General features: G+C 40.4%; 1 protein-coding gene across 6 annotated transcripts in view; it reads left to right on the forward strand.

The window, feature by feature from the left end:
• CDKL3 (cyclin dependent kinase like 3) overlaps window positions 1-12,007 on the forward strand; it is a 40,122-nt gene that overhangs the window by 16,588 nt on the left and 11,527 nt on the right. For all 6 annotated transcript variants that reach the window (XM_077824037.1, XM_077824035.1, XM_077824039.1 and 3 more), the window contains 2 exons: window positions 3,676-3,764; window positions 9,074-9,227. In XM_077824037.1, the coding sequence (XP_077680163.1) occupies window positions 3,676-3,764; window positions 9,074-9,227 (243 nt within the window). The remainder of the gene's footprint in view (window positions 1-3,675; window positions 3,765-9,073; window positions 9,228-12,007) is intronic.

The following is a 12,007-nucleotide window of genomic DNA, read 5'->3' on the forward strand; positions in this document are numbered from 1 at the left end:
AGGTGGGTATTGCAGTTTTAAAAATGCTTGATAGAGATTCTGTAGGTGTTTGTCTCTGTCTGAGGGATCGGAGCAAATGCGGTTGTATCGTAGAACTTGGCTGTAGACAATGGATCATGTGGTGTGGTCTGGATGAAAGCTGGAGGCATGTAGGTAAGTATAGTGGTCAGTAGGTTTCCGGTATAGGATGGTGTTTATGTGACCATTGCTTATTAGCACTGTAGTGTCTAGGAAGTGGATCTCTTGTGTGGACTGGTCCAGGCTGAGGTTGATGGTAGGGTGGAAATCGTTGAAATCTTGGTGGAATTCCTTAAGGGCCTCCTTCCCAAGGGGCCAGATGATGAAGATGTCATCAATGTAGCGCAAGTAGAGTAGGGGTTTAAGAGGACAAGAGCTGAGGAAGCGTTGTTCTAAGTCAGCCATAAAAATGTTGGCATACTGAGGGGCTATGCAGGTACCCATAGAAGTCCCGCTGACTTGAAGGTATAAATTGTCCCCAAATGTGAAATAGTTGTGGGTGAGGACAAAGTCACAAAGTTCAGCCACCAGGTTTGCCGTGATGGTATCGGGGATGCTATTCCTGATGGCTTGTACAAAGTCCATCTTTGTGTGGAATGTTGGTGTAGAGGGCTTCTACATCCATAGTGGTTAGGATGGTGTTTTCCGGAAGATTAGATTGACAGAGCCAGAAGGGTACCGAGAAGTCACCTACTACAAGACAGGCCCAACAAAGAAAGTTAGACTGACCTCACGCTTGGTAAAGCAACTCCCATCCTTTCATGTATTTATATCTGCTCCTGTATATTCACTCCATGCATCTGATGAAGTGGGTTCTAACCCACGAAAGCTTATGCCAAAAAAAATTTGTTAGTCTCTAAGGTGCCACAAGGACTCCTCGTTATTTTTATTCATTAGGTAGTCTATCACAAACTTCAAAGAGACATATAGACAATGACGTTACTTCACCCAAGATTAATCTAAATGTTAATATTCCCTTTTGATCTTTGAATTTGGAGCTATAGTGACAGACAGGAACTGTCTGTTTACATGTGTAGCATCTAAGGTACACACAGTTGATGTCACTTGTAACTTCTAACAATATAGGTTTGCATTTCAAAGTTTTAGCCTGCCTACCCATAGAATGGCTCTAATTACCATTTCTAACATGTCTTTAAAGGTCAGCGTTGGGTTAGTTAGTCTGCAAGCTGTTTAACCCTTTCTGGCCATGAGTTATATTTTGTATAAGATTTGTTGCAATTATATAACAGTGGTAACAATAGTGATTTGCATAGTTATATTTTAATTAGACCACGTCAAACATGTACAAGCCAAAGTTTCCTCCAGCAAACCCTTAATGACCCAATCCATCCATGTTGGTCTGTTTACAGCTGGCATTGAAAGTCAATGGACTTATGCTCCTAAGTCACTTAGGTGATTTTTGAAAACTCTACCCAATGCTATACATATATGTACTGTTTAATTACTGTATTTGCTACTGTACAATTACAGAGAGTAATAGTGGGGAAAAAATGAATGCATTTTGTTGGAATACAGCAGTTCTTTCTTTGGCATTAGAAAATACTGCTGGTTTCAAGAAAATGAAGAATCTCATTCATTCAGTGAAAGGACCATAAGCCAAGTTTTCTTTAAGTGGATCAATTATAGCACTCACAAAATGAATAATTACACAGACTAAAGTGGGTATAGTGTTGCAGGAGTATTCCATTCTTCTCTGCCTAGCTCTGTTGCATTGTACACATCCCTCACAATTCCAGTAGGAAATCTATTGTGAGAAGAAATTGCCAGTAGTGCTAATTGTGGTGGTTTTGTGATACTGATATATTTTGAGAAGGGTATAGGTTATGACCACCAAGCTCATTTCATTTGTAATCAAAGGCAGCATTGAACACAAGCCTCAGGGGAGGGAGTATAGTTTATATACTGCATCACTTCGGCTCATCAAAGCTTTTTTTTTTTTTTACATTTTAATCCACAAAACTTGAGAGAGCAAACATGTGAATTTTTAGTGGATTTCTTTTAGCTCTCTGTGTGTCTTTACAGCGGCAGTATATAGGAATATTGTTGAACAGACCCATCTCAGAACTACTCATCCTGATCATCTAGTTAGTCAGGGATGCAGGACATTTTCCATTAGTTAGGACCCATTTTCTAAGTTGGTCACTCCAGAAAATGGAGTTACAGATGTGAGACATAGAAAGGCTGTGGTAATAGAAATATTCACAGCAGGATCTCTGGCAACCATGTGAACTGTTTGGTGACTTCTCTACTGGGTGCAAAGGTGTTAAATCTCCCAAGACATCTAGAGACAACATCTAGTAAGTGGTGAGGATTGTGGTCATGGTAGAGACATTTAGATTACTAGGGGAAAGATCTAGATTGATGGCCTTATGGTAGCTTTTTCTGAAATGCTTCCCACTCCATGCTTGGGCAGCGAGACAGAAGAAGCTTCAGACTCTTAGTGCATAGATGAAAATAAGGTGTAAAGGAGAGGGATTTACATTTACTGGGCACCTAGGACCTCTGCGGAAGGAGGAACTTATATAGAAATGATGGGCTTCACCATAACCAAAGTGCTGGCAAAGGAAGCTACCACACTTTTGGTATATTATTTAAATGAGGACCTGGGAGAAAACTAACAGATGCTGAGGAGCACTCTGATTGGACAAAGACATCTGGAAGACATGGATGTAAGTCATACAAACATAACTCTGCATCCCGTAAAGGATAGGACATAAATTATAGACAAAGTAGAAGAAGGTCATGTTGAGACTAGTTAGGTAAATTCCAGAATAGCAACAAGGTGTCAGAGTAAGGAGTTAAATGAACATAGGCACACAACCAAAAATAAAAATGGAGGGGCCAGATATTTGGCCAGTTAGTCTTCTTTGATAGTGCAAAGCGTGAAAGCTGACCTAAAGAGAAAGCAGAGGAGCCACCCGGTGGGAGAGAATCCTTGGGTGGCGTAAAGTTGCCAGAACCTGCTCTATGTCACTCTCTTCTCCAGCCCTCTATTGGGGGCAGGAGGAATATGCTGGGGAAATCCTCAGCCATTAGAGCAGTCCATAGGGGACCATTCCAGCCAGTATAACTTAGAGTAGCCCTTGGGCCGTTGGCTAGCCCAAGGATCAGGAGGGCATAATGATGGCTTAGAGCCATCTTCCAATCATCTGACACTGAGCAGAGTTTGGTTACAGCTACAGATCTGTTCCTAAAAATATCTGTACCAACATAAAAAGCTTTACAGTGAAAATAATTAAACTAGATTGTGTAGCAATAGAAGAGGACCTAGACATAATAGGCATTACTGAAACATGGTGCAATGACAAAAAAAAATCAATGGAATAAAGTTATACAGGGCTTTCAACTGTACAGGTAGAACAGATTAGAGCATAGAGGCAGTGAGTAGTGTTATGCCTGTACGATGCTTTAGACTCTAATGAGATATAATTTCTAACTGCAGAGGACTATACTATAGAATCTGTATGGATACAAATCTCAGGTTGTGCGAGTACAAATATATTAGTAGCCTCTGAAATGCAGTTATTTGTAAGCTGGTGTTACACTATTATCACAGGCAGTAATAAACAACATTGCTTACATTATGCGGTATGTGATTTAAAAATTCCTTCTAAAATAACCTCTGATATTTTACAGGCTTGTTTACAAATGGATCCCACTAATAGGATCTCATCTACAGATCTGCTGCAGCATGACTATTTTACTAGAGATGGATTTATTGAAAAGTAAGTATTTTGTTGGCCACTAAAACATAAAAAGCCCTAGTTTCAGATTTTTATAATTTTATATGATTTTTGTAAGAGCTACAGTAAATAGGGAAGTACATGGTATACAAATATACAAGGGTAATAATTTAGAACAAGTGTATTTTTGTGAAGCTATAGGAACGTTCAATTACTGTCTGTTTTATCCCTAAGATCTAAAAGAATTCAACATCCCTGTAGGTAATAAATCATGATGAAAGTTGTGCTTCATTAAGTACTTGTGCCCACTCTGTCCAGTTGGTGGGTCTAGGGTAGTTGAAGATAGAACAGCTGTAATTATACCTGCCAACAGTAAACCAGAGATGGGAATAAGAATGGCAGTGTCCCCAAAATTGAACATGAGGTTTTTAGGAAAACTGTTCTACAAGATAAACTGAGAAATCTTAGCTATTATGGCCTCCCAAAAGGAGGCAATAATACAGGGGTGATTTCACAAATTCCGATCACGTCCCTACCTCACTGGGCCGGATCCTCAGACGTTGTAAGTCATCACGATTGTGTTGGCTTTAATGGTGCTATGGTGACTTACACCAGCTGGAAGATCCAGCCCTTTGTCTGTCATAAAGGAATCTCTGTTAATTCTGTATAGGTCACAGAAAATGAATTTTAACCCCTGTATGAGGTATAATTGAATATTCCTGAGTCTTTATATTACATAAAACAAGGGACATTTTACTTCTTTGTAATTTTTATTTGCTTATTTGTACAGCTGGTATATTTTATAAAAGTAAAAATAGCAAATTAAATGGAAGAAATCCTGTTATGCAAAGCACTGATATAATTACAGAAAATCAGAAAATACTGCCAAGAACAGAAATAGTAATGTATGAAGCTGCACATCTAACTAGAGAAACAGTACTGTATAATTATACACAGGGGTGGTTGAGCTGTCTATTATTAAGGTTGCCCAACACTTCTCATTATAAGACCCGGTTTTCAGTTGCTTATGATGTTGCCAAACTTTAACTGCTTGGGCTGCAATTTTATATGCCAGGTGTCTACCACTGGCTGAATTTTTCTCAAAAATTTCAGCAAAAATGGTTCCGTTGCTTCTGAGACTGAAGCAAAGGAAAATATGTTGTTTTGCCTGTGTCAAAAAATTCTGGCAACTTTTTTCTTTGAACAGCACTGTCACACCCATGCTTTGAGAGCAGGAATTTGAAATTTGTCTCAGGGATATGCTTTTTGCTATCACAGTGAAAATCCATCCAAGTCTGAGCAAGTTATAAGCCTTTGCAAAATCGCAGTTTGTGTGTGCTTGAGACTTCTTTGATTTTAGTAGCTAAAATCTCCAAAAATTCCATCCTCACTGAGCATACTTCATCCACTCAGAGTTCCTAGAGCATGTTCCCTCCTGCCCAAAGCTCAGGGGCAAAACTGGGCTTTCCCTGTAATGACTCCCATCTGCTCTGGGCTGAGGTGGGGCCAGGCACTGATACTGAGAGCAGGGAGCCTGTTTCTTCCCTGCCTTCAGTGACCCCTGGTCTCCTTGCTGGCACCCAGGCAGCATGGAGGAGGAAGCCATCTGAATCAAATGCAGTGGGGACAGACAGAAGCTGGACCACAGGGTGGGAAAAGAGTAAAAAGGGGCAATGAGTCTGTTGAGACTGGGACTGGAGGAGGAGGGAGAGAAACTGGGACTGGCTGGTCCACAGCCGGTGCAAGGATGTTTTGCACCTTAGGCGAAACTTCCACCTTGCACCCGCCCCTCCCCCCCCCCAGGAACACTGGGGCAGCTCCCCGCCCTGAGGCACCCCCTCCCCGCGGCAGCTCCCCTCCATCACTCCCCCCCTTCAGCCTGAGGAGCCCCACCTGTGGCAGCTCCCCCCCTCCCCTCGGCCCGGGAGCCCCCCCTGCGGCAGCTCACCACCCCCTCGGCCCAGGGAGCCGCGTGCAGCAGCTCCCTGCCCCAGCTCACCTCTGCTTACCTCTGCTTCGTCTCCCCCCCAAGCACCCCGCTGCTTCTCCCGCCTCCCAGGCTTGCAGCGCCAATCAGCCGTTTGGTGCACAAGCCTGGGAGGAAGAGAAGCAGAGCAGGGTGGTGCTCAGTGGAGGAGGTGGAGCAGAGGGGAGCTGGGGCGGGGAGCGGTTCCCCTGCGCGCCGTCTCCCCTCCTCCCCCCCGTTACTTGCTGCAGGCGGCCCTCCCCGCCCCAGCTCACCTCCGCTCCACCACCGCCCCCAACCACTTGGTGCTTTAGGCAACTGCCTAGTTCACCTAGTGATTGCACCAGTCCTGGGCTGGTCACACAAACTGGGACTGGTAATTGTGGGGAAGGGAATGCTGGGACTGGGAGAGAGGAAAGGCTGGAGCTGGGGCGGAGAGTCTGGGACTGAAAGTTGGAATAGTGGGGAGTGAGAGGCTGGGCAAGGAGATTAGGATTGGATGTGCAGATAGGGAGAACTAGGAGTGGTAAGGGGAGTTTGGAACTCAGAAAGCAATCCCAGAAGGGGAGAGTAGGACTAGGATGAGAAACTTGTGGAAAAAATAGTATGTGATCATGTTATTAAAGACTGTATTGTAAAACATATGCACAATAGGTCCGAATTAAGGTTGCCTTAATTCTGGCATTTCCTAACCTTTTAGAGCTTGACTTTGCAATCTTAAAAATGTTCATATGAAGTTTTTTGTATGTAATACAATGTATGTGTAACAAAATTGACTTAACATTGCTGCTGAAATCTTAAATTTTGCATTTCCTTATATTTATTGAATTTAATTGTGCTAAAATTACTTAAATAAGTGTTGCATTTAATTTTCTAGGGTTTTTTTTAAAACTAAGCAGGAGTGAAAAAAGTGATTGGCTGTACTTAACAGTGTTCACATTTAAATGGTCACAATTAGATATCTTATAATTTGTTAGGGCTAGAAACAAAATCATTATACCCTTGGAAAGGGAAATTACCATCTTTCTGTTGAGACTCTTACTTTTAGCCCTAGCTGATTGCAAGATATTAGACCTTAAAACTGTCATATTTTCATCTACAGAAAAGCTGTTTTAGACCACATTTAGATTTTTTGGGCTCTCTTTCGCCCTTGTATGTTGAACTCATGGTAACTAAGGCATCTGGATTCACAGGTGGATGAATACCAAAAATATTTCCAGTAGCATTTTAAAAACTCTCCAAAGCACTTTGGAAAATACATTTTCTCTGATACATATAGAGGACATGATGATGTGGGCAGAATAATGGTTTTATCAACATTCTTCTGGGATAGCCTGTATAATTCACTCTTAGTTTCATCACTCATCAGTAACACAGCCATTCCTAAAACTTTACGTTATACCACACTCCTTTATATTACATCACCCTGGCCTGCATTTAGATAGTTAGCCAGCTATACCTATAGGACCTGGCCTGATGCCCACTGAAGTTGATCTGATTTCTTCCATTGTCTTCAGTAAGGCAACGCCTACACTATAGGCCTGAGCTTTTGGGCACATACATAGGTTTCTGAGGTTATGAGCTGGGGTGCAATTCCCAGTTTGCATACACATTCTCTCACTAGCTCTCATTGAGCTAATATGTTAAAAATAGTAGTGTAAGCATGGTAGCATGGGCAGTGGCAAGTGTTGGCCTGGGCTAGCCACGCCGAGTGTGTACCCACAAGTTCTGGGTGGATTTGTACTCGAGGTGGCTAGCCCATGCTGCTGCTTGCCACTGCCCGTCTTACTGCAGCTACACTTCTGTTTTTAGCATGCTAGCTCAATGAGAGCTAGTGCGAGTATGTGTACACAAGTGGGGGATCACACCCCTATCTCCAAGTGTAGATGTAGCCTCAGTGTTGAATCAGTCATATAGAGAACAATAGAAAATGCACAAAGAAGTTCATAGCTTAAAGGTCACCGTTTCTATGAGGGGAGGGGCATAATGGGTGTGCCACTTTGCAACCTCAGAAACCCAGGGGTTTGCCCAAAATCTCTAATTGCACACACAAGTGCCCATTAATTTGTGGTATTACCTGTTTTGCATGCATATACATGGGGTTTTTTTTTTACATTGCAAAAATGTACAGATTTTTCCCAATACACACACCCTCAATGAAGCAGGCAGAATGTCTACACCTGACACACTACAGCAGCACAACTGTGCCGTTGCAGCTGCACTGCTGTAGCGCTTCACTGGGTATGTCTACACTTAAGACACTACAGCTGTCTACACTGGGGATTAGGTCACCTTAACTATGTCACTCAGGGACATATTTTTCACACTCTTGAGTGACGTAGTGAAGCCGACTTAATTTTTTAGAGTAGACAAAGCCTGAGTAGACACTACCTTTGCTGAAGGGAGGGCTTCTCTCATCACTGTACCTTATCCACCTCCCCGAGAAACAGTAGTTAGATCGACAGAAGAATTCTTCCATCAACCTGGCACTGTCTACACTATGGGTTAGGTTGGTATAGCTATGTCTCTCAGGGGTCTGGATTTTTCACACCCTTGAGGGATGTACCTATACACATGTAAGTTTCTAGTGTAGACCAGCCCTAAATGTTTGGTTCTTAAGAGCAGTTGTGTACAATAATTTAAATGTTTTAGTTTCTCTGTGTTGTAGTTTTGAGGAGGACTAGTGTCAGCCACCTTTCTCAAAACTGATTTCTAGTGGCCAGAAAAAAACAAAACAAAACATGAAATTGAATTAATGGTTTGGAATAACACTATACTTTTCAGTTTGGAATTATAACTAACTACTAATTAGTACAGTGAATGTAAATTATACATGATGCAAAACAATAGTGTGTGAATTAGATCAGTGTGAACTTTCCTTTTTCAGGATTAATTATGTTGGTGTCAAGTATTTAGCAAAAAAGAATTAAAGCGTCTATCAAAAATGTTGCAAAACTGGCGAGACATATGTTGAATCAGTCAGACCTAAAAGGGATTTTGTTAATGTTTGATGCCAAGAAGTTTCCTTGAATTTTAGAACAACAATAAATAGACTGGTATATAATTTGTCAACACTAAAATTGAACCTTCTAAACGTGAATAAATTTTGCCTTTTGAAAAAGACTTTCTAAGGAACATAATGTACTTATTAGCAAACATTTTTAAAAACCTTTGTCTAAAGAGCCAAAATCAAATTTGTAAAAGATATGTCCTTTATTGACATGCTTCATAGTTTTGCCAAATATAGTTGCATCATGCATAAATCTGTTCATGAGATATTTGGCAGGTAAATTTGTTAATTAATGGGTTAGGTTAAGTATTGGCCATAAAATGTTAAGGGAAAAACTGTATGTATGAAAATAAAAAAAATATTTCACTTTATCAGATTCTTACCAGAACTGAAGGCTAAATTATTACAAGAAGCAAAGTTAAATTCTCTTTCAAAACTCAGAGAGAATAATAAAGAGATTGAACTAATAAAAGATGAAAAGAGAACTATTCATATTATTGCTTCTCAGAATGGTCCAGTGGTTGGGAAGGTGAGAATTAATTTCCTTAAAATATTTATTGTTGCATTAAATTATCATCTTAAACTGTATAACTACAATATAGAGGTACAGTAGAACCTCAGAGTTACAAACACCTCGGGAATGGAGGCTGTTCGTAACTCTGAAATGTTTGTCTGAACAAAATGTTACGGTTGTTATTTCAACCCCTTAATGTTGACTTAATACAGCTTTGAAACTTTACTATGTAAAAGAAAAATGCTGCTTTCCCCTTTTTTTTTTAGTAGTTTACGTTTAACACAGTACAGCACTGTATTGGCTTTTTTTTTTTTTTTGTCTCTGCTGCTGCCTGATTGTGTGCTTCTGGTTCTAAATGAGGTGTGTGGGTGATTGGTCAGTTTATAACTCTGGTCTTTGTAAATCTAAAGGTTCTACTGTAATGGATTGGACTGTGTTTCTGAAGTCAGTGTAGTTAGAGTAGGAATGAATTTGGTCTGTTACATTCAGAGAGACAAATATCATCAAAATGAAACAAAATTGTTAATCCATTATCTTATATTTTGATATATTCATTGGGATCCTGATTCAGCAGTCAATCCTGATTCATCAAAGTACTTAAGCACATGCTTAACTTTAGGGATAAACTTAAGCACATGCTTAAATACTTTGCTGAACTGGAGTCTAAATGTCTGTAGTTAGAGTAAATCTGATGAAAAGATGATGAAAGAAGCAAGAGTCCTATGTGACTTCATTTAGATACCTTTCTAATCTATCTGCTAGCTACCTGTATATATAAACACTTTCTATTGCCATTTATATCTTACAGATGTTTTGGGACAACAGTACCAAGGATTCTTCCAGTTGTAAAGCGGTCCTCAAACTAGGGAGCAAGGAACATTTCTTGGTGATTTGCAAATTGTTATTCATATTGTGGTAGCACCAAAAATGTGCTAGGCACTTTCCAAAGACAGATGAAAACACATACCCTGCCTTTAAAGGAAAGTTTGAGACCACTTTATTAGTTGAGGAATCCATAATATTAGTGTTGTTCAGAAACACCAATAAGATACAAGTAGCAACACTGGTATTAGAACAATTTGAGAACCAAGCAGTGAGGGGCTGAGAGGAGAGATGATCCATGAGAGGCTATTTTTGTTATGAAGTGGTCCCCATGATGAAAAGGTAGGAGAATCACAGTATTCCAGAAACAAATAATACTATATTAAAGGGACACAATCAGTCTAAAATCCAGTCAATTTTAAAACATGAATTAAAAGTACTTTTAAGTACTAAGTCTAGATCTACTGGCAAATTTTGTGGTTTTGTAATCACACTTCCCTATTTGTAAAAATGTTTTTTCTATTCTCTGTTGCTGTGTGAATGACGACACAAACTAAAAAAGAGATTGACTGGTTATAAAAAGTGGAATTGACTGTTCACTAAGTACTGTCATAATAAAAATAAACAAAAAATAGATTATTATTTTTTCTCGAATTGCTTTTAGTTACAGTAAGTAATCTTGGTTGTTACTTGAAGTGTAATTTTTAGGTTAACTGCATGTCCCTTTAAAGCATGGTTATAGCCTTTTATTCCCCTAGCTACACTTTGCAGGTATGCATAGGTCCTTTAATTCTGGACTCCATTTAGAGTGTTAGAAAAATATATTCAAATCAGCAGTCTATAAATTTAATTCACATTTTGTTTTTCTTAGGCCACATCCTATTTCCTTGATGAAGGCATATATTAAGGTTATTCTGCTGATGACATTCTGACCAGAAGCTAGTTGGCTATTATGTTAGGATACTGCAGCAGGTAAGTGATATTTTCCCCTCTCCTTCCCTTCTCTAGGTCTAGCGAGGGTAGACAGAGAGGAAGACCACAGTGCTAGGGCTCAGTTTGTGGGTGGGAAGCCAAAAATATAAGTGCGTCCTCAGCGGGAAGGAAGCCTCTGACAGGACAGACGGGTGCTTCTGCTTACACACATATATACACTCACGCTCTCTCTTTCTCCTGAGTAGCTCCTGCTCTGTTCTTTCCTCTGTTTCCCGCATACTTCCCTCACCAACTGATCTACCACCGGCAAGAGACAAATTTGGGGAACAGGAGATTAGCAGGTGAGTGGAGCAGTCTACTGCTGATCCAGGGAAGGGAGGCCGAGGAAGGAGCTGGCTTCTGGCAGTAGACCCAGAACATTTCAGGGATAAAGGCTCTCTCCCTGCCACTATGTATAGAAGTGGTTGTTTGGCCTGTCAGCAGCTCAGTTTTCTACATATGCTTGGTTCGTTTGTCCCACCACCCTCCAATTAACCCTAGGACTGTAGTCCTCCTATAAGACATACAGCAAGAGTCAAACCAAGGAAAATATGGGGAAAAACAGAGTCCTAGTAGCTTGCTAGACCTTCATTTAAGAGACGGGGGAAATGTCACTTACCTGTTGTTGCAGTGTCCCAGTATAGTTGTTGGTACCCTATCTGCTCTGGCCAGTCACCATCAACAGAGTAACCTCAGCACCTGAGCAGATAGGGCTGGGAAAAACAAAATAAAATCCCACATTAAACTACTGACTTGAAACTTCTTTGTTGTTGTTATTAATTTTAAGCTGTAGCTAGAGTTTTATTCTGACATGTGGCTGTCAGGTTAAATAGTCCTTTCATTAACACTTCCATTTTTAAAAGTTTTCAAGTTATTAAATGGCAAAGGAGTCTGCCTGAAACAAACTTTGTGTTAGAAATACAATTTATGTTTCCCTCCACTGGGACAGCAATATAATAATGTATTATTATTTATTTTAAAATGATCTTGCCACCTTGGTA

The sequence above is a fragment of the Eretmochelys imbricata genome, chromosome 8 (genome assembly GCF_965152235.1).
Source record: "Eretmochelys imbricata isolate rEreImb1 chromosome 8, rEreImb1.hap1, whole genome shotgun sequence".
Lineage (NCBI taxonomy): Eukaryota > Metazoa > Chordata > Testudines > Cheloniidae > Eretmochelys > Eretmochelys imbricata.